Source organism: Apodemus sylvaticus, chromosome 8, assembly GCF_947179515.1.
Source record: "Apodemus sylvaticus chromosome 8, mApoSyl1.1, whole genome shotgun sequence".
Lineage (NCBI taxonomy): Eukaryota > Metazoa > Chordata > Mammalia > Rodentia > Muridae > Apodemus > Apodemus sylvaticus.
Window position 1 is genome coordinate 77041177 of NC_067479.1, and position 22689 is coordinate 77063865.

General features: G+C 37.7%; 1 protein-coding gene across 1 annotated transcript; it reads left to right on the forward strand.

Annotated features, from left to right (window-relative positions):
• The first annotated feature begins 20916 nt into the window (after positions 1-20916).
• On the forward strand, positions 20917-21846 carry LOC127690753 (olfactory receptor 4L1-like). The gene has a single exon (XM_052190289.1). The coding sequence runs from the start codon at positions 20917-20919 to the stop codon at positions 21844-21846; it is 930 nt and encodes a 309-aa protein (XP_052046249.1).
• The last annotated feature ends 843 nt before the right edge of the window (positions 21847-22689 follow it).

Sequence of the window (22689 nt, forward strand, 5' to 3'; positions counted from 1 at the left end):
CTAGACTACTGAGGCTATGCTGCAGATAGGGCCAAGACTTTATATCGTGCTGTCAGCAGAACCTAAAAATGTGTAAGAGTTTCCCATGTGGTCTGATGTTTAAGGTGAGAAGGGGTCATTGCGGGTAGCTTAGGTTTGGCATCATGAGATGAGGTCAGCCCATTGGTGAATGTGAAGCTACAGCTGATGTCGAAGTCAACGATAGAAGGTGCCCTGGAGAAAAGATAAGGCTTTACACATGTGGCAGTGTCAGAGTCCTCAAAGAGATTGCAGGAAAGGCTAGGTGAAGGTGCAGCCAAGTTGCTGTGGAGACTCCAACATTTTGGAGATGTCAGTCTCATGGGAAGACTACCACAGATAGCAGCAGGTGTGAACTGGAAATAGCCTAGACCTAGGTATGGCTCAACAGGGACAGCATGGTCAGCCCAGGGTTGGCCTTCTTCAGAGGGGTGGTAGTAGTGTTCCTGAGACCACATCCAGCCTTGATAGTGTGGTTTGCAGCTTGTTCCATCTTTAGAGGCTAGAGCCACAAAAGCTACAGGGCCGACTGCCAGAAGCACAACTACAACCATTAGAGCTCAGAGATAGGGACTTCATGTATAGGGGCTGCACTCTAAGTGTGACGGGCAGGGGCTGTTTCTGTCAGTGCCTGTGTGCTGCAGCAGAATGGTGTTTTCTTCAGTCTGTATGGGCGCCTAGCAGTAGCAACCATGGGGAAATCTCATGGTAGTGGAAACCATGGGCAAACCCGCTCTGTTGGGGTCACCTCCAGCAATGATCTGAAGTGAAAACTTAAGGTTTCTTTGGAAAGTCAGTTGTGCTCAATGATGTTGTGCTGGGGCAAAAACACATGAAAGAGTGTTTTCCCGAAGTAGACATAGGTGAAAGACTAAGGCAGACTCATGAAGGAACATTTGGCTGAAGCAGATACAAGTGAAAGCAAGCACAGGAAAGGACATGTGGTGAAGGATTTTGCACTGAAGACACTCATGTATTGGTATACTTTACACTGCATAGCTGAGTGTCACTTGTCAGGACTCCACAAAAAGAAATGTACCAAAAACTTCTGGTGGCATGTTGCAGTTTCTCACTGCTTCCAAGAACTTGGACTGGTTGGCAGAGTGCTGTCAGCTGAGACAGACTCATGCTGAAGCGAGACATGTGGTGAAGCAAGGCCCAAAGAGGACACTTGGTGTTTGGAGAGGTATAATAGGACTTGACTGACAGTGGTGGAGGCTGAGCTTGACTTGCTTATAGAGCTAGTTGTGCAAAGCTTATTGGTCTTGAGTCTTCAGTGACCTTCACTTTGCTGAGAGAGGCCCAGCCTACCTGACTGTCACTGCTAGGTAGTGCCACCACTGTTGATTCGTGTTTGCTATCCTAACTCTATCAAACTGGACTGCATGAAGTCCACATCCATGAAGTGTTTGCATGTAGATCAAGCTGCCTCTGCTGACCTTTAAACTAAACTACCGATTTCCAGACAACACAGATGGGAGTTGCTCCAAAGAACCATTTCTAAACCGGTCCACTTCCTTTCTTTTCCACTACCTCTGATGGGTGGTGAGCTAAAAAGGGGGGGGGGAATGTATTTAAGAAGCCTCATTAAAAAAATAGGTTTTGAAAAAGTTAAAGTTACAGAGATGCTTGGTTTCATGTGAAGCCTGGTTACTGGGCACAGTGCAGAGTATGGGTGGATCTGGGCCTGGCACAGTGAGGAAGCATGTGGACTGTGGTTGGGGCTCCCATCTAGTCCCTGACGGGCCCTCAGGCTTCACACACATGCCTACCTGCAGCTCCTGGGCCACCCAGGACCCAGGAGCAGGTTCTCCTGGTATCACCCAGGGCTGCTGCTGGGTCTTGCAGTCCCTGGGCTGCAGGGTCTAAGAGGGCTCAGCAGTGTCAGCTCACCATTGCAGGAGATAATGCAGCAGAAGGTACAGAAGCCAAAACTGAGTAGCAGCACGCGTGGGGCTCCAGGTAGGACTGCAGCTGTGGCTTCCCTGAGAGCTTCTCCAGTCCACTCCATCCCTCGAGCCTGGACCCCAAGACTCGCCCAGCTTTTTGCACTGGGCTTGGCGCCCAGAAGCGTCGCATCACTGAGGTCGTCAGGATTTATCTTCAGGAATTATTTCTCTATTGAATTCTATTTTAACTGTTTGAACTGACTTCCTCATTTCATTCAGCCTTTCGTGTTTGTTCTCTTGGAGTACATTCACGTCTTTTGATTTTTCAGGGGGAGTGAATATAATTATTTGAACATGATTATAATGAATATTTGAACTTCTCTGTATGAAAGTTATTTGAAATCATGTATTTTCTGTCCATAATACAAGCTTGGAAGACACACCTCCAATATTGTACTTATGGATACCTTTTTATTTTTGTTGCTTTTGTTCCTTCACTGTGGTTTCCCTATTTTCAGTCATTTGTTGGTTGGGGTTTTTCTTTTAGTTATTGTTTTAAATTTCATATTTTAATTTTTTGAGATTAAAATATAATTAAAACATTTATTTCCCTGTCCTTTCTTCTCTCTAACCCTTCCCACAGAACCCCATTTCTGTCCCTCAAATTCATGGCTTCTAATTTTTAATTATTACACACACACATACACACACACACACACACAAAATTATTTCTCTTGATATTTGTATGTGTATATGTATATATCTTTTTATTCAGTCTTTATGCATCTTAATAGGTTGATTTTTCTTTCATCTTTTTCTATCTTTCTCTCTCCCTTCCTTTCTTTCTTTCCTCCTTTCTTAATTTTAATTCAAGGCTTTCATCTTTCTGTGTTTACAATATTCAGGAGAGAACTAGGTAAGAATTGAGAAGTTGATTTAGGCATGTGATTCATATTTGTTCTAAGGCTTAATTCTGTTTCTTCCTCTTAAGATGAATTACTGTTCTAGGTCAGGTCACAATGTCCAAGTGGGTCTTCAAGTGCTAGGAATAGTGAAATTCCCTGTCTGTGGGTTTTCCACAGGAACAGCTGATGCTTCTACTGTAAAATCACAGCATCAGCCAGCAGTGAATTATGGGAGTCACTGTTCTGTGGACCTTACATCCTATGGGCTTAACCTGGAATCAAAGATAATACTCACCCTCTCCTGAAGCTTCTATTGACAAGCATTAAGTGTTGTGTCATGCCCAGCACACCTAGAGGAATCCTCGCTTCCTTAGGTCTCTTTCCACTCTGTGTCACTGGGTTCTGTTGCCAACTACTGTGAAGTACAGAGCTCCCTTCATGTCGGTAGGACTAATGTCAGACACATCCAGTTCCTCACATTTTATTTTCTGTATTACTTTTTCTAAATATTGTTGAAATTAACATATGTTTGTCATTCATTAGTGCTCTTCAGGAGTGATCTTCTAACCTCACGTTGCCTCGAATCAATTGGGTCAACCATATTGTAAGATCACTGGCTGAAAGAAATATTGATTGAGATATTTATGGCCTATGAATAATTGTCCAGGTGTTACTGAGTTTGAGACACTTGACAACATCTATAACATACATTCACTTTTAACATCTTCTATCAGAATTTTCTTGTCTTCAGAACTCCTGAATTGTACTGACTGACAAACTGTAATTCTGAAGTGACTGCCAAGATTCATTGACTAGATGAGGTAAGAATCAAGTGGCTTAGAACTTGTGATGGTTTAAATAAGAATGGGCCTAAAATGTCATATGTGTGAATACTTAGTGGGGCTTTTGGAGAATGATTATGAGATGTGGTCTTGGTGGAGATGCTGTAGCACAGGGTGATATTTTAAGTTTCAAAATCTTCTCTGCAACACCAATGTGCACCCTGATGTCTATCTGTGGTTTGATATGTGATTTCTCAGTTGCTCTTTTTGCTGTGTCTACTCCACCATCATGGAGTAACTATAAGCCCTTGAGAGGACAAGAGGCCCTTAGAGGTATCCTGTACAAAACAGCAAAAGTGATGGATAGATTATGTGGAGACTCTAACATATTAGATACTCCAGAGCTAGGTGATATCTGTCAAGGGGAGCACACAAAGGGAAGAAAACCAGACTGGGGGATAGATGCATATTTCAGGCAGCAAAGCTTAAGCTGAGCCATCCAAGCCCTTCCATAATGGACACGGAGACACACAATTAGGAGTTTGCTTCTTTTGGGATTAGTTTTACATTGGTTCAATATTTCCTCATTATACACTCTGCTTTTTCCTATTAGCATGATAATGTAGATTCTGTGTTATATATTGAAATAAATAATTTTGTTTTTGATTATAGTTAAGAGGCTGCTTGGATTCTCAGTGAGAACTAAAAGAATATAGGAAGTTTGTAGTTGGGATGGATGTATTATTGCATCATGGTAGGATCCAGTGATTGAATGTAGTGTTTTGAATGATAATGGCCTTCAATAGGTTCATATGGTTATTTGCTCCCCAGATTGTAGAACGTTTTGGGAAAGATTAGGAGGTGGCCTTGTTGAATGAGGTGTGTTATGAAGCAGGCTTTGAGATTTCAATCTCTTCTGCCAACTCCTTCGGCCAGCCCCAGTGTGCTTGCTGACTCCTACTTAGAGTTTAGGGTGTAGCCACCTGCTCTTGTCACCATGCATTTGCACTGCCATCATGGGCCCTAACTCTTGAACTGGAAGCCTAAATAAACTATCTATCTATCTATCTATCTATCTATCTATCTATCTATCTATCTATCTATCTATCTCTATTACTTTAACAATCACTTATGCAATATATTTTCATGAGGTTCTAACATCCCTAGCTACTCCTTAATGCTCCCTACCCTCTTACCAATTCATCTTTATATTCTCTTTCCCCTCTCTTTCAAAAAAACCCAATAAAACAAAATAGAAACATCAGCATCAAAATTAGAATAAACAAACAAAAGCCAAAAATAAAATAAAAATAAAATAATTCATCTAATTTAATATTGAGCAACTACTCCTGCACATGAATACTTCCTCAGAGTATGGATTATATACTCAGTGAGATTACATTTGGAAACAAAACCTAATTTTTACTTTGCCACTGAGTATGAATTGCAAATTGATTAAAAAATGAAAACTTAATCTTCCAATGGTTAACACTGGAACTCTGTGTCTACTCCTCTCAGTGCCAGAATCTCATTTGGCTTAACTTAGGTATGTCTAGTTTGTACTGCTAGTCTCTATTAGTCAATATGTGCATTACCCCTACTGTATCTGGAAAATACTAATTTAATGGAGTCACATTTGGCTGGTACAGTCTTCTCCTCTCTTCAGCACCTCTTCAGAGATCTATATGCCATTAGAGTATGGGTTTGATTAAAAATATAATATTTAGGACAGGTTGCTCTAAAGTCTTTCATTCTCTGTACATTGTTCATTTGTGGGTTTCCGTGTTAATTCACATCTACTAAAAGAAGAGATTTTCCTGATGTGTGTTGAATGAGGCACTAGTCTATGAGTATAGAGGAATAACATTAGTATTCATTTAAATCCCATTAAGCAGAATAATAATAGTACACTTTGCCCTAAGCCCATGACCTATCCATTCGTAGATTCCTGGCCACTTTAGCAGTACTGCGTATGGGTTCACCCTCAAGGAATTTGCCTTAAATCCATTCACAAAGTAGTTGGTTTCTCACATAAACATTGTGCTACTATTGAGCTAGTATGTCATACAGACAGGTCACTGTTGCTGGTCTCAGCACAGGTCTTAGCTGGGTGATTATCTTTCTCCCCTAGTAGCATGGAGAGTATCTTCCAGAATAATGAGTTCTAGTAAGGAGGAATGAATTTTTTCTGGTTAGGCACCAGCTCAGCTTTCTTGGTTGAAGACATAGGTATTGTTCTCAGCAGTAAGTCCTTACCATCAAATTGTAAAGAGCAGCCAAACCTTGACATTAGCCTGTGAGGGTTTACTTGGTGGTACAAAGCATCTTGGCACAGCCATTACCTAGGGAAATGGTGAAAGTCATGAAGCTAGCTTAGCTGTTTGACCAAGTACCAGCAAAGCTGAGCCAGATGCTGCAGTCCCTGACCGGATGCCCTTTACTTTTCTATTTGAGTCTCTGTCTATTGTACTGTGATGGTTACAGGGTGGAACTATTAGCATAATGATTAACCAATGTCTTCTCTAACAAAATATTTTCTGTATTTCCCTAAGAAAGTCCTGAATGAAGTAGGCCCTCCTTTCAAGGAAGTAGCCTTAGTCGGGAGTGTTTATCTGTTCCTTGGAACTTAAAAGTTTATACCCATATATGAAGGAAATTGACCTTTCCTTCATTGAATCATGATTACCTTAATGAGAATGATATTTTTCTATTTTCATCCAATTATCTAAAAATTTCTCAGTTTAATTTTTAATAGATGAGTAATATTTCATCATATAAAGTTACTATTCATTCATCAGCTGATATGCATCAAAGCTGTTTCTGATTTCAGTCTATAAGGAATAGAACAACAATGAACATGGATGAACAAGTATCTATCGCTATAGTAGGATGTAGGGTATATTCCCAAGAGGAATACTGCTGGATCTGAGGAAGACCTATTCCGGATTCCTGAGGAACTGACAGACTGATTTCCATTAGAGGCTGGAGTAGTTGGAAGTCTCATCAGCAATGAATAAGTGTCCCACTGGGCCTGAATTGTCATCAGCTCTCGTCTTATTGATCTATTCTTATTGGCTATTCTGACTTTTGCAAGATAAAAATCTCAAAGTCTCTTAAATTTCACTTTCCTACAGGTTAATGTTGAACCTCTCTTATTAAGTGATTCTCCATCATTTGTGCTTCATCTCTTGAGGACTGATTAGTTCTGAACCTCATTTTTAATTGAATGATCCTTTTTCAATCTTCATATTTTTAGTTTTTTATTTTTAGATACTAAAAACCTATCAGAGTTATAATTAGTAAAAGTTTTCTGATTCTAAAAGGTGCTATTTTGCTTTGATGATGATGTTCTTTGCCATATCGAGGGTTTTAGACCACATTAGATCTCAGTTATTAGTTGATTAGCTTGCTTGTGCTATTAGGGTCCTGTACAAAAAATAATTTTTTCTTTGCAAATGAGGTCAATATTATTCCCAACTTTCTCATTATCAGATTCAGAATATTTGATCTGGTGTTGATGTTCTTGATCTCTTTGTGACTGAATTTTGTGTAGGGTGACAAATGTGAATTTACTTGGATTATTCTTCATATAGCCAGCCATCTAGTTAAACCAGTTCCATTTATTGAAGATGTTTTCTTTTCTGCAGTATATATTTATTCTTTTTTTAAATATTTTTATTTTCTATATTATTTGTTTACATTCCAAATGATTTCCCCTTTCCCAGATCCCCCCTCCCCATATGCCCCATAAACCTTCGTCTCTCCATCCATTCTTCAATGACCTCCCTCCTTTTTCTTTGTCCTTATATTCCCCTCCAATGCTAGATCAATCCTTTCCAGGATCAGGACCCTCTCCATACTTCTTCATGGGAGTCATTTGTTATGTGATTTGTGCCTTGGGTATTCAGGGCTTCTGGACTAATTAATATCCACTTATCAGAGATTGCATTCCATGTGTATTCTTTTGTGATTGGGTTACCTCACTTAGGATGATATTTTCCAGATCAAACCATTTACATAAAAATTTTGTGAATTTATTGTTTCTAAATGCTGAGTAGTATTCCATTGTGTAAATATACCACATTTTCTGTATCCATTCCTCCTTTGAGGGACATCTGGGTTCTTTTCAGCTTCTGGCTATTATAAATAAGGATGCTATAAACATAATGGAGCATGTGTCTTTATTGCATGCTGGGGAATCCTTTGGGTATATGCCCAGGAGAGGTATAGCAGGGTCCTCTGGAAGTGTCATGTCCAGTTTGGGCCCATGTTCTATAGATAACTTATCTGTATGGTCTGGTCTAAAGAGTCCCAGAACAGAACAATGTGAGGATGAAATTGGGGTCTTTCTGTGAGTGACTCATCCCAAGCAAAGTGTGCCACTCCTGCATAGACCATGGGGGGTGTCCTTCAGGGCACAACCATAGCCCCAGCTCAACACTCCTACCAAGTTCCATGAGCCTGCTGCACTGCAGACCAGGGGGCCACCTGAGTCACCATAGAAGGAAATCCTGGAGATTGGCCCTGAATTGGGATTAGGAACAGGAAAAAGGAAGTCAACAGAACTCACATGGCAGGTCCCACAGTCCTCACTGCGAGCACATACACGTCACCTAGGATGGGTTTGTGGCCCTGTGGGTGATGCCTCGTGACATTATGGTATGACTGCTCACGGATGACATCATCCACTCTCTGTCCCTGAACCTGCTGCAGGTGGTAGGGAGGGGAGAGTGACACTGGGGAGAAAGGAAGAGGGGTTGGTGCTGTGTAGATCCTAACTGTCTACTCCCTACCATCTCACCATGGGGGCTGAAATACTTCCATCCCTGCTCATCTCCATCCCTGGAACAGTGTGTGCAGGTCCATGCCCAACTGCAAGGTCCGTGCCCAACTGTGACACTTAGGGAGCTAAAGATGGTTTCTATGTGCTCACAGGGGTGGGTGAGATGGGTCTACTAGTAAGAATGCTTGCAGTCAAGTCTGAAGACCTGTTCATGCCCAGGGACTCATAGGATAGGAGAAAACAAATTCTAGTTAGTATCTTTTCTTGTATCAGTTGAGACTTGCTTTGTGTCCACATATGTGATTAGTTTTGAAGAAAGCTCTGTGAACTTCTGGGAAGACAAAGTGTTTGGGTGTCTGATAGGTCATTTAATTTATGGTGTTCTTCAATTCCACTTTGTCTCTATTTAGTTTTGTCTTGTTTTGTTTTTTGACCTATCTATTTGTGAGAGTGGAGAACTGAACTCACCCATTATCATAGTGTAAGAATCAATATATGAATTTTTCTGTGGTGATGCTTCTTTTACTGACTGTGGTACACTGGTATATGGCATGTTAATGCTTGTAATTATAATATTCTCTTGGTAGGGCTTTTTACCTTAATGAGTATGTAAGGTCCTTCTCAATTTTTTCATTAGTTTTGGAGGCTATTTTGTCAAATACTTTAACACATGCTTTCTCCTTGCATCCATTCTCTTTTCAAATACCTTATTTTTCATTTCATTTCATTTTTTTATCCTTTTACCATAGGATATGTCTATTTATATGCCCTGGGACAATGGATCATCTTTTCTAATCCCATCTGTTTGTCTCTGTCTTCTTATTGAGGAATTAAAACCATCACTATTTGGAATTCTAAATGAGCAAATATTTATTGATTTATTTTGTGATGGTATTTACTCCTCTCTTATTTTACTGTTCTTGGATTATTTGTTTCATGTTTCCTCTAAGTTGCAGTTAACCTCTTCAGACTTAATATTCCTAGGCCTTTCTGAGGAGCTGGATTGGTAAATATAAATTACTTAAATTTGTTTTTGTCATGGAATATTTTTTGGACAATTGTGATGGATAGTTTTGGTGGATATAATTACCCAATCATATGTGTTCCTTAAGAGTTTATAGAACATATGTCCTGGCCTTTCTGGTTTTCATAGTTTCCATTAAAAAGCCAGTTCTTACCCTGTTATAAGTTACTTGATCACTTCCCTTCACAACTTTTAGTTCCCTGTCCTGAACACTTAGTGTTTGGATTATTAGAAATCATGGGGAATTTATTTCTGGTCTTGTCTACTTGGTGTTCTTTACTTTTCTTGTGCCTTGACAGATATCTCTTTCTTTAGAATGGGACATTTTTCCTTTATGATTTTGTTAAAAATACATTCTGTGCTTTTAAGTTTTCCTCGTTCTTCTCCTCCTTCTCCTCTTTTTCCTCCTCCTCTTGTTCTTCACATATTATTATTATATTATTATTATTATTTGGTCTTTTCATGGTGCTCTAATTTTCTGGCTGCAATGGACTAAGATTAATCCAGGAGAGATCAGAATAGAGGACAGGAAAGATCTTGAAAATTCTGTGTATGCATCCCAACTTAGAGCAGCCACCAGAGATTACTGGTAGAAAGTGCCTCTGAAGAACATCAGATGACACAGAAGACTGAAAATGAGTGGGAAACAAAAGCTGAAAGGGATGGTGGGAAAGAGCTAGGTTGACTGTGGGGTCTTCAACAAGAGGTTTAGACCAAAGGGAATGAAGCTGGAATAGGAAGAGAACTCTTTCAAGAAAGCCACAGCAGCACTAAGGATAAATATGGAGAGACTAGAAATAAATGCTTTCTTTTATAAGCTGCCTTCATTGTGGTACTTCATTAAAGCATAAACTATTTACTAATATAGATTTGTTATCAACAACTCAGAAGCTATTACTTCTGCTTGGTTACTTGCATTCTAAAAGTGTAACAAACATGAGTAATATGACTAAGGTACTGAGTTCTAAATTTTGTTTATTTACATTACACTTGCATATTACAGATACTTGATTCTGTTAACTTCAAGGCAGAAAAACCCACCAAAAATAATATGGATACTCTCAAAATATAAAAATCACATAGTAATGGCCAGTATTGAAACTGATTAAAAAGAACAAACAGACCATGAATTCAGAAAAATCAATATCAAACAAGTCAAAAGATAAAGACAAAAAGAGAATAAAATAAAATAAATCCAAGACATGTTATAGAATTTGAAAATTTCAAGAAAATCAAAACTGAACTGAACCTGGGACTGAACAACTGAATAAGGCAATTGAAACCTTACTTATATGGGTAAAAGTCTCACAGTCGCAGAAATTATCTTCAGTAAAAGAATATAAGAAATTTCGGCAGGCAGATCAATGGAACAGGATTGAAGATCCAGAAATGAACCCACACACCTATGGCCACTTGATCCTCGACAAATGGGCTGAAAACATCCAATGGAAAAAAGATAGCCTTTTCAACAAATGGTGCTGGTTCAACTGGAGGTCAGCATGCAGAAGAATGCGAATTGATCCATCCTTGTCTCCTTGTAATAAGCTCAACTCCAAATGGATCAAGGACCTCCACATAAAGCCAGACACTCTGAAGCTAATAGAAAAGAAACTGGGGAAGACCCTTGAGGACATCGGTACAGGGAGAAAGTTTCTGAAATGAACACCAATAGCATATGCTCTAAGAGCAAGAATTGACAAATGGGACCTCATAAAATTACAAAGTTTCTGTAATGCAAAGGACACCATCAAGAGGACAAATTGGCCACCAACAAATTGGGAAAAGATCTTCACCAATCCTACATCAGATAGAGGGCTAATATCCAATATATATAAAGAACTCAAGAAGTTAGACTCCAGAAAACCAAACAACCCCATTGAAAAATGGGGTACAGAGTTAAACAAAGAATTCTCACCTGAAGAACTTCGGATGGCAGAGAAACACCTTAAAAAATGCTCAACTTCATTAGTCATTAGGGAAATGCAAATCAAAACAACCCTGAGATTTCACCTTACACCAGTCAGAATGGCTAAGATTAAGAATTTAGGAGAGAGCAGGTGTTGGCGAGGATGTGGAGAAAGAGGAACACTCCTCCACTGCTGGTGGGGTTGCAAATTGGTACAACCACTCTGGAAAGCAGTCTGGCGGTTCCTCCGAAAACTGGGCACCTCACTTCCAGAATATCCTGCTATACCACTCCTGGGCATATACCCAGAGGATTCCCTACCATGTAATAAGGATACATGCTCTACTATGTTCATAGCAGCCCTATTTATAATTGCCAGATGCTGGAAAGAACCCAGGTATCCCTCAACAGAAGAGTGGATGCAAAAAATGTGGTCTATCTACACAATGGAGTACTATTCAGCCATTAGAAACAATGAATTCATGAAATCCTTAGGCAAATGGATGGAGCTAGAGAACATCATACTAAGTGAGGTAACCCAGACTCAAAAGGTGAATCATGGTATGCACTCACTAATAAGTGGATATTAACCTAGAAAACTGGAATACCCAAAACATAATCCACACATCAAATGAGGTACAAGAAGAACGGAGGAGTGGCCCCTTGTTCTGAAAAGACTCAGTGAAGCAGTATAGAGCAAAATCAGAACAGGGAAGTGGGAAGGGTTGGGTGGGAAAATAGGGAGAGGGAAGGGGACTGATGGGACTTTTGGGGAGTGGGGGTCCAGAAAAGGGAAAATCATTTGAAATGTAAGTAAATATATCAATAAATTAAAAAAAAAAGAAATTTCCTAAATCTGGAATAAGACAAGCCCATTCACATATAAAAGATCCACCAAATACAAAACAGACTAAATCAACAAAGAAATTCTCCATGACATAATCTAGTTAAAAAATTATAAATAACAGAATACAGGGCATTGAAAGCATCCAGAGAAAAAAGGCCAAATCAGTTCATAAAGCAGACCCTCTGGTAAAAACTGATTGTGAAATGACAGATTGTTATCCCAGAAACCACAAATACACACCACACTAAATGTACTAAGCAACATGTATCCACATATCTGTTCAATTATATACATGTGTAATAATCAGTTTTTTAAAAAATAAGCCATGATTTTGCAGTGGAGTGAGAGGTGTTAGGGTACAGATAAAATGGAAATGGAGAAATGATGCAATTACATTAAAACTATGAATATAATTATGCTAAGCTATAAATACAAAACATAAACATATAAGGATGTGTTCCATAGCAACCTGAGATGTGTATATGGGATGTATTGGAGGTGGGGATATGGAATGTAATAGGGGATGGGAGGATTGACACCCAGAGAGGAGCTTCCCTTCTGAGGGAAGACTTACATGAGGGGGTATTGGGAGGAAAGGAAGGGCTGATATTGGGTTATAAAGTGAATAAATAAATGAGTTTAATAAAAATACACTTATTTAAAAAATAGTAACAAAGAGTGATTTCACAGAAGCATGTAAAATGAGAAGAGTTTTCAAAGACATACTCCAAGTCATGACTGACATTGTCAAACCAGATACTACCTAGTGAAATATTTTTTATTGCTGATTAAGGCTTATTGTAGATATAAAGGTTGTATGTATTTTTTAAACTAGATATTTTCTTTATTTACATTGCAAATGTTATCCCCTTCCTGATTTCCCCTCCAAAAATGCCATATCTCATGCCCCTCCCCCTCTCCCTAACCCACTCACTCCCCCTTCCCTGTCCTGGCATTCCTCTATACTGGGGACAGGAGCCTTCACAGGACCAAGGACCTCTCTTCTCATTGATGTTCCACAAGGACATCCTCTGCTACATATGCATCTGGAGCCATGGGTCCCTCCATGTGTACTCTTTGTTTGGTGGTTTGGCCCCTGGAAGCTCTAGGGTTACTGATAGGTTCATGTTGTTCCTCCTCCTATGGGGCTGTAAACACCTTCAGCTCCTTAGATCCTTTCTCTAGCTCCTCCATTGGGAACCTTATGCTCAGTCCAATGGTTGGCTGAAAACATCTCCCTCTGTATTTGTCATGGACTGGCAGAGCCTCTCAGGAGACAGCTATATCAGGCTCCTGTCAGCAAGCACTTGCTTGTATCTACAACAGTGTCTGGGTTTAGTAACTGTATATGGGATGGATCCCCAGGTGGGCAGTCTCTGGATGGCTTTTCCTTAAGTCTCTGCTCCACACTTTATCTCTGTATCTCCTCCCATGGGTATGTTATTTCCCTTTCTAAGAAGGACCAAAGTATTCATACTTTGGTATTCCTTCTTCTTGAGCTTCATGTGATCTGTGAATTGTATCTTGGGTATTCCTAGGTTCTAGACTAATATCCACTTATTATTGAGTGCATACCATGTGTGTTCTTTTGTGACTAGGATATATCACTCAGGATGATATTTTCTAGTTCCATTCATTTGCCTTAGAATTTTATAAAGTCTTCCATTGTGTAAACATACCACATTTTCTGTATCCATTCTTCCATTGAGGGACATCTGGGTTCTTTCCAGCTTCTGGCTATTATAAATAAGGCTGCTATGAACATAGTGGAGCATGTGCCCTTATTGCATGTCGGGGAATCCTCTGGGTATATGCCCAGGAGTGGTATAACAGGGTCCCCCTGAAGTGTCATGCCAAGTTTTCTGAGGAACCGCCAGACTGATTTCTAGAGTGGTTGTGCAATTGAATATTACTCAGCAATGAAAAACAATGAATTCATGAAATTCTTAGGCAAATGGTTGAAACTGGAAAATATCACCCTAAGTGAGGTAACCCAATAACAAAGAACACATGTAATTCAGTCACTGATAAGTGGATATTAACCCAGAATCTCTGAACACCCAAGACACAATTCACATATTAAATGATTCCCAAGAAGATGGAAGGAGAGGACCCTGGTCCTTGAAAGGCTTGATGCAGCAATGTAGGGGATTATTAAAACAGAGAAGTGGGAGGGGATTGATTGGGGAACAGGAGGAGGGGAGAGGGCTTATGGGACTTATGGGGAGGGGGAACTGGGAAAGGGGAAATCATTTGGAATGTAAACAAAGAATATAGAAAATAAAAAAGAAAATAAAAAGAATTTCATAAAGTCATTGCTTATAATAGCTGAGTAGTATTCCATTGTGTAAATGTACCACGTTTTCTGTATCCATTCCTCTGTTGAGGGACATCTGGATTCTTTACAGCTTCTTGCTATTATAAATAAGGCTGCTATGTACATAGTGGAGCATGTGTCCTTATTACATGTTTGAGTGTCTACTGGGTATATGCCCAGGAGTAGTATAGATGGGTCCTCAGGTACTATATCCAATTTTCTGAGCAACTGCCATACTGATTTCTAGAGAACTTTGTACCAGCTTGCAATTCCACCAGCAATGGAGGAGTGTTCCTCTGTCTCCACATACTCACCAGCATCTGGTGTCCCCTGAGTTTTTGATCTTAGCCATTCTTACTGGTGTGAAGTTGAATCTCAGGGTTGTTTTGATTTGCGTTTCCCTCATGACTAAGGATGTTGAACATTTCTTTAGGTGTTTCTCAGCCATTCAATATTCCTCAGTTGAGAATTCTTGTATAGCTCTGTACCCCATTTTGTGATAGGGTTATTTGGTTCTTTGGAGACTAACTTTTTGAGCTCTTTATATATATTGGATATTAGTCCTCTATCAGATGTAGGACTGATAAAGATGTTTTCCCAATCTCTTGGTTGCTGTTTTGTCCTATTGACAGTGTCCTTTGCCTTATAGAAGCTTTGCAATTTTATGAGGTCTCATTTGTCAATTCTTGATTTTAGAGCATAAGCTACTGGTATTCTGTTCAGGAAAATTTCCCCTGTGCCCTTGTTGGTCTTTTTGGTCATCAAAGAGAGGAGAGGCCCTTGGTCATGAGAAGGCTTGATGTCCCTGGGGGTAGTGGGGATGGGTTACAGGGTTTTCGGAGGGGAATCCAGGAAAGGGAATAACATTTGAAATGTTTATAAAGAATATATCTAATTTTTAAAAAAAGGAAAAAATGCTGTATCTTTCCCACTGAATGGCTTTAGCTCCTTTGTCAAAGATCAAGTGGCCATAGGTGTTTGGATTCATTTCTGGGTCTTCAATTCTATTCCATTGATATACCTGACTGTAACTGTACCAATACCATGCAGTGTTTAATCACAATTATAAAATTATACTGTAGTATAGTTTGAGGTCAGGGATGGTGATTCCACCAGAAGTTCTTTTATTGTTGAGAATATTTTTCACTATCCTGGGTTTTTTTGTTATTCCAGATGAATTTGCAAATTGCTCTTTCTAACTCTATAAAGAATTGAGTTGGAATTTTGATGGGGATTGCATTGAATCTGTTGATTGCTTTTGATAAGATGGTCATTTTTACTATATTAATCCAGCCAATCTATGTGCATGAGAGATTTTTCTTTTTTTATTTATAATTTTTATTTTCAATATCCTTTACTTACATTCAAAATGATTTTCCCTTTCCCGGTTCCCCCCTCCCCATAAGTTCCCTAAGCTCTCTTCCCTCCTCCCATTCTCCTATCAATTCCCTGCTACTTCACTGTCCTGGTACTCCCCTACAATGCTGGAACAAGCATTTTCAGGACCAGGGACCTCTCTTTCCTTCTTCTTGGGAGTCATTTGATATGTGAACTGTGTCTTGGGTATTCAGAGTTTCTGAGCTAATAGCCACTTATCAGTGACTGTATTCCATGTGTGTTCTTTTGTGATTGGGTTACCTCACTTAGGATGATATTTTTCAGATCCAACCATTTGCCTAAGAATTTCATGAATTCATTGTTTTTAATTGCTGAGTAGTATTCCATTGTGTAAATATACCACATTTTCTGTATCCATTCCTCCACTGAGGGACATCTGGGTTCTTTCCAGCTTCTGGCTATTATAAATAAGGTTGCCATGAACATAGTGGAACATGTGTCCTTATTGAATGCCGGGGAATCCTCTGGGTATATGCCCAGAAGTGGTATTGCAGGGTCCTCTGGAAGTGTTATGCCAAGTTTTCTGAGGAACAGTCAGACTGATTTCCAGAGTGGTTGTACCAACTTGTATTCCCACCAGCAGTGGAGGAGTGTTCCTCTTTCTCCACATCCTCGCCAACACCTACTGTCTCCTGAGTTTTTAATCTTAGCCATTCTGAGGGGTGTAAGGTAAAATCTCAGGGTTGTTTTAATTTGCTTTTCCCTAATGACTAATGATGTTGAACATTTTTAAGGTGCTTCTCAGCCATTTGAAGTTCTTCAGGTGAAAATCCTTTGTTTAGCTCTGTACCCCATTTTTAAATAGGGTTATTTGGCTCTTTGGAGTCTAACTTCTTGAGTTCTTTGTATATATTGGATATTAGCCCTCTGTCAGATGTAGGCTTGTTGAAGATCCTTTCCCAGTTTGTTGGTTGCCATTTTGTCTGCTTGACAGTGTCCTTTGCCTTGCAAAAACTTTGTAATTTTATGAGGTCCCATTTGTCAATTCATACTAAGCTCAACCACAAGTAGATCAAGGACCTCCACATAAAACCAGACACACTGAAACTAATAGAAAAGAAACTGGGGAAGACCCTTGAGGACATGGGCACAGGGGAAAAGTTCCTGAATAGAACACCAATAGCTTATTGTCTAAGATGAGAGATCTTGCTGTCTTCTGAGATCTTCAATTTCTTTCTTTAGAGACTTGAAGTTCTTGTCATACAGATCTTTCACTTGCTTGGTTAAAGTCATACCAAGATATTTTATATTGTGACTATTATGAAGGGCATTGTTTCCCTAATTTCTTTCTCAGCCAGTTTATCATTTGAGTAGAGCAAGGCCACTGATATTTTGAGTTAATTTTATATCCAGTTACTTTGCTGAAATTGTTTATCAGATTTAGGACTTCTCTGGTGGATTTTTTGGGGGTCACTCAAGTATACTATTATATCATCCAACAAAACTATTTAATAATACTAAGAATAAATGAATATTTCTAAGGTATAAACACATGAATAGAATTCACAGCTACAAAAAAGATCTCCAAAGACAGAATACATCAATATGAAGAGAATGATAAAAAGTCATGATATCACAGAGAATAAATAAATCATGCCAGAATGGCAAACAAAAGACCCGAAAAGGTACCACACAATCAATGAAAATGAGAGGAATAGAAATTTGATAAGTCTGAATAAATGGTCAAATTTGATTATAAATCAGAACCCATATTTTTTCTGCCTGTGGAACCACATTGTTTTAAGTCATTTTCTCTTGCTGTGACAAAAATAACCTGACCAAGGCAACTTATAGTAAAGTTGATTTGGGATAAGGATTTTTAGAAGGATAAAAATCCATCATCAAGGGAAGGCATGATACAAAGAAGAAGACATTGTGTTAAAAGTAAGAATCCAAGAGATTACACTTTCAATGGTAAGTATAAAGCAGAGTGAATTGGATGTAGCACAGGGCTTGATTCCTTCAAAGCTCAGTAATGTACTTTCTTCAGCAAAGCTGTACCTCCAAAACCTCCTTCCCAAAGTGTTCCATCAGAGTAAAGAATGTCCTTACCTCTACCAATATAGTAGCATGTAGTAATTAGGTTTTCTTCTATCCATTTTAAAGTGTATTTTATTGAGGTTATTCATCTACTTTGGGTTAACATGTACAGAGTAACGAGTAAGAGTAGTTTTACTTTTATACATGCACACATCTATTTTTCCTAACACTATTTGTTAAACATAATGTTTTTTCTCCAATGCTTATTTTTAGGGATGCTTCATAAAAAATAAATGGCTGTAAATCCATGAATGCTTGGATGCATCTTCTATTATTTTCCACTGATCTACGTGTCTGTTTTGTGGCATTACCATACTATTTCAATTAGCATAGATTTGGATTATAATTTGAAAATTAGTATTATACATTTTTATTTTTCAAGTATTCTACTTCCTATATGCTCTAAAAGTTAATTTGTATATAAATCATATGTTGAGGATATATTCTAAATTGTCCATGAATTAGTCTATAAAAATAGCCATAAAAATTAAAACTAACAAGCATGATTTGAATGAATGTGAGGAAAGATAATTCCCTTCTAATAAAATCTTTCTAAATTTATGATATTACCACCAGAACAACAAGAATTTCATGGCTGTTATAATCAAGGTACCACCCAGGCAGCAACAGACCTCATTATATGGCCAAGAATTAAATGCAAGCATCTCTCTTGGTTATGACAAAATGGGCAATAGTTTCATGTTCTAACAACTCCCACTGAGGTTTGGATTCCCAGTACTCTAAAAAAATTCTCTCTCCAGTAATTGGTCCACATCTTTAAAGGAAGTGAAAGATACTCTTTAGAATGGCATATGGGTCAATAAAGAAAATAAAAAGCATGTTTTCAATTTTATATACTACTTTGAATATTATGATCCCCATACTGTATGTTAGGAAAGGTAAGTTAAAGTATTGTAGAAACAAATTCAATAAACCTATTATGGTAAAAGTAGTATTTTAATAAATGGTGTTAGCCAAAAAAAGGTTTTAGCCTCTGAAGCATCAAGTCCTCCAACTGAGAGGTAATTTCACTTCACAGTAATCTAGAATCAACAATTCCTGTAAAACTTGAAAGAAAATATAATACTCTCAAGATTATGCTGCAGAAAAATTGTCAATGAATAATTACAATGAATATAAGAAATATAAGAAAGGTTATATGATCATTCAGAAAGCTCATACTACAATTGACAATAACAGAAATTCTAGTGTCCTATAAGACTTTACAGAATAGGGGCTATTTTTCTTTTCAGTATTAAGGCAGTTGAAAGGGTATATAAATATATGTGTATATTCAACTTTGAAAAGGAACTGGAGGGTAACATTGTGATCTAAGTTAGATATTTAGAAAGCCTCTGTAAAAATAATTATTAGATCATAAGTGAAAAAATTGATCATTAGGTAAAAAGGGGAGATATAAGATATTTTACATTCAAATAAAAAAAGAAAATATAAATAATTTAAGAATTTTATCATGAGTATACTCCATAGCAGGAAAAAGCAAAATTAGCAAGATGAAAAAAAAGTGTATATACCCAAAAAAGTCTTAATAAACTTAAAACTGTATTATATTTGATCTATAACACACTATTACAGTCTCATAGGAAAATATATTGGAATTCAAGCAATTGTATAATACTATAAAAATGTATCTAACACGTTTCATTTTATACATTTTCACATATCCATATCACATCAATTTTGCATATTGGCCTTAAAGTTTATTTTACTTTTAAAGTTCTCATATAGTATTGATCTCAAGTTTGTTTTACCTAAGTCCTACACAAAGTTAATGGTTTTATTACACATCTTGTTTTCTTTATAATAACGTATTTCTAGATTATAAGGTCTGTAAAACAGACATTTGTTACATAGGAAAACCAGTTGTACTTAATTACATCTTTAAGTTATCTCTTTGTTGTTGCATCATATTTTCTAAGGAATTCATGTGAGACATATGAGTTCAAAGAATTATTTGGTTATGAAATATATATCCTTTCTATTTTGGAGGAATGTGGTATATTGGTATAAACCCAGATCTGCTATCAGATTGGCTTGTTTTAAACAGTTGCATTCATTCTTATTAGATAGATAATATTTTAAAAGTCAATAGTTTTTACATTGTAGCTTTTTATATGTACATGCCAATAATAATACTCTTGCATCATGTGTTTATTATGAGCACTAAACACCTGAACCATATATTAAAGAATCAAGAATTAAGCCTAGCACTTAACAATAATTTTACTGTAATTATATCTTAAATGCCAAGTTAGGATAGCTTAGCATTGAAGACTTTAACACAAGCAAAATCTTTACATGAAAATTGAGACACCATGCTATTTGCTCTTAAAACAGCAAATACAAAAAACAATAGCCCTTCTTTTGAATTGGAAATTGAGCACTTGAAGCCACAGGTTCAAAAAGTCTGAGTCTGAGTCCATGTTTCTGGAAGGTTTTAGAATACATCACAAAAGATTGTCTTCTATGTATAAATTAAATTCTAACTTGTGTCTGTCTCACAACACCCTAGATAATCTTTGTTGATATCTTCAGAAACACAGCAATTTATTTACTTTTATAATTATATATTAGTTATGCATTTGAATAAAATAACTACAAAGAATCTAACAAGAGACTACAATAAATTAGAGGCAAAATAGTTATTACCATTTAATCTTTATCTTTATTTCTATGTGAACAGATTAATGAGAAAAAGGATCTTATCTTTATTTAATAAGATAAAATTATACAAATAGAGTTTTCACCCTTTCAAATGTTTTCTATTTCATATAACTTTAAAAATATTGTTTAAAGTGATGTGATGCTTACAATCATTTCAAGCTACGCTCTGATGTGTTGATATGTTAACTATTGCATGCTTTCAAATCATTAATTGATATGACCAACATAATAAAAATACAAACATGCTGACACTGACTGTAGCTTGCTTTTGTTTTTCACTTCTGTGCTTAAAGAACTTCCAGAACCGTTCTGAGTTGAATAAATGGATTATAAAAATGGATCAGCTGTGACAGAATTTATTTTAGTGGGATTTTCTGGAGATCGGCAACTTCAAACTTTCTTCTTTGTGACATTTACATTGATCTATAGTGCTACTGTGGTGGGTAACATCCTTATTATAGTCACAGTGGCAGCTAATTCTACCCTTCATTCTCCCATGTACTTTCTTCTTGGAAACCTCTCCTTCCTGGACATGTGTCTTTCCACTGTCACGACACCCAAGATGATCACAGATTTGCTTGCAGCACACAAGAGCATCTCTTTTCAGGGCTGCATGGCCCAGATGTTCTTCATGCATTTCTTTGGAGGTGCTGAAATGACCCTTTTAATAGTCATGGCCTTTGACAGGTATGTGGCTATATGCAAACCCTTGCACTACCGGATAATCATGAGCCACAGGTTGCTGAACAGATTTATTATACTTTCCTGGACAATTGGTTTCATACACACTATGAGCCAGATGGCACTGACAGTGAATTTGCCATTCTGTGGGCACAATATTGTAAATAATATATTTTGTGATCTTCCCTTGGTAATCAAGCTTGCTTGTATTGAAACATACACCCTAGAGTTATTTGTGATTGCTGACAGTGGGCTGCTCTCCTTTATCTGTTTCATCCTCTTGCTTGTCTCATACACTGTCATTCTGGTCATTGTAAAGCACAAATCACCTGGCAGTCTTTCCAAAGCTCTGTCCACATTGTCTGCCCACATAATTGTGGTGACTTTGTTCTTTGGACCCTGTATCTTCATCTATGCCTGGCCATTTGGGAGTTTTGCAAGCAATACAACTCTGGCTGTATTTTACACTGTTATCACTCCTTTACTGAATCCTATTATTTACACACTGAGGAATCAGGAAATGAAGAAAGCCATGAGAAAATTATGGATCCAACAAGTCAGCTGCGTGTAGAACTTACCTATTGAGCTGTTCATAATACCACACCCTTTGAATATCATAGCTAGATAAATTAAAGACTATGGTAATGTATTATTTTACTTTTATGGTTGAGTCATGCACTAATAAAGAGAAACTGGTACTAATTTATTATGATTTTATTGGTAGTGATGATTTAATATTTTCTGCATTTTTATTTAGAATGTTTTCCAATAATAACCATTTCCTCATATTTTAATTATCATATCTAAGGAAAACTTTCATTGAATCAAGGAACCTAATATAAAATATAGAGACCATAAAAAAATCTGGCGTGATCTATGCAGTAGTTTCTTCAATGGTAGGGCCTTCTAGCGTATCAAATGCACAAACCTAGCTTGAGACATAGCCAGGAATTTTAGTAAAAGAGGTCTTCCCTCCTTTCCTAAGTTCCTGGACTCTGATCAAAACTCAAGGACCCAGGTATTTCATACAGAAACCACTCTGACTGCAGATGAAGTATGCACAATTTTCAAGTTATGTGTTTTCTAGGGATGTGACTCACTGCTTGTTCAAGGAACTAAATTGGGACTATGAATACATTCTTCATTCAGGCAAAGACTCTGTTACCTACCAGAACAGTAAAACTAAAAGTACAATATGGACTTTGCAATTAGATATGTACAATATCTTACTGTGTTTCTGTCTCAGACCAATGGAAGTGAATAACTCTATATATACATTACACATAAAAGGCTGCAGCTGGAAGGAACTCTTCCTCATCTGGTCCCTTGGATGTTGTGACTGAAGAATTTCACTGTCAGAAAAAGTCGATAGAAACATTAAGAGAGATGGGTCTGTGTTTCCAATCTTTCTCTG

Coding starts and splice junctions, on each gene's coding strand:
- LOC127690753 (XM_052190289.1), top strand. CDS start 20,917: ATGGATTATAAAAATGGATCAGCTGTGACAGAATTTATTTTAGTGGGA.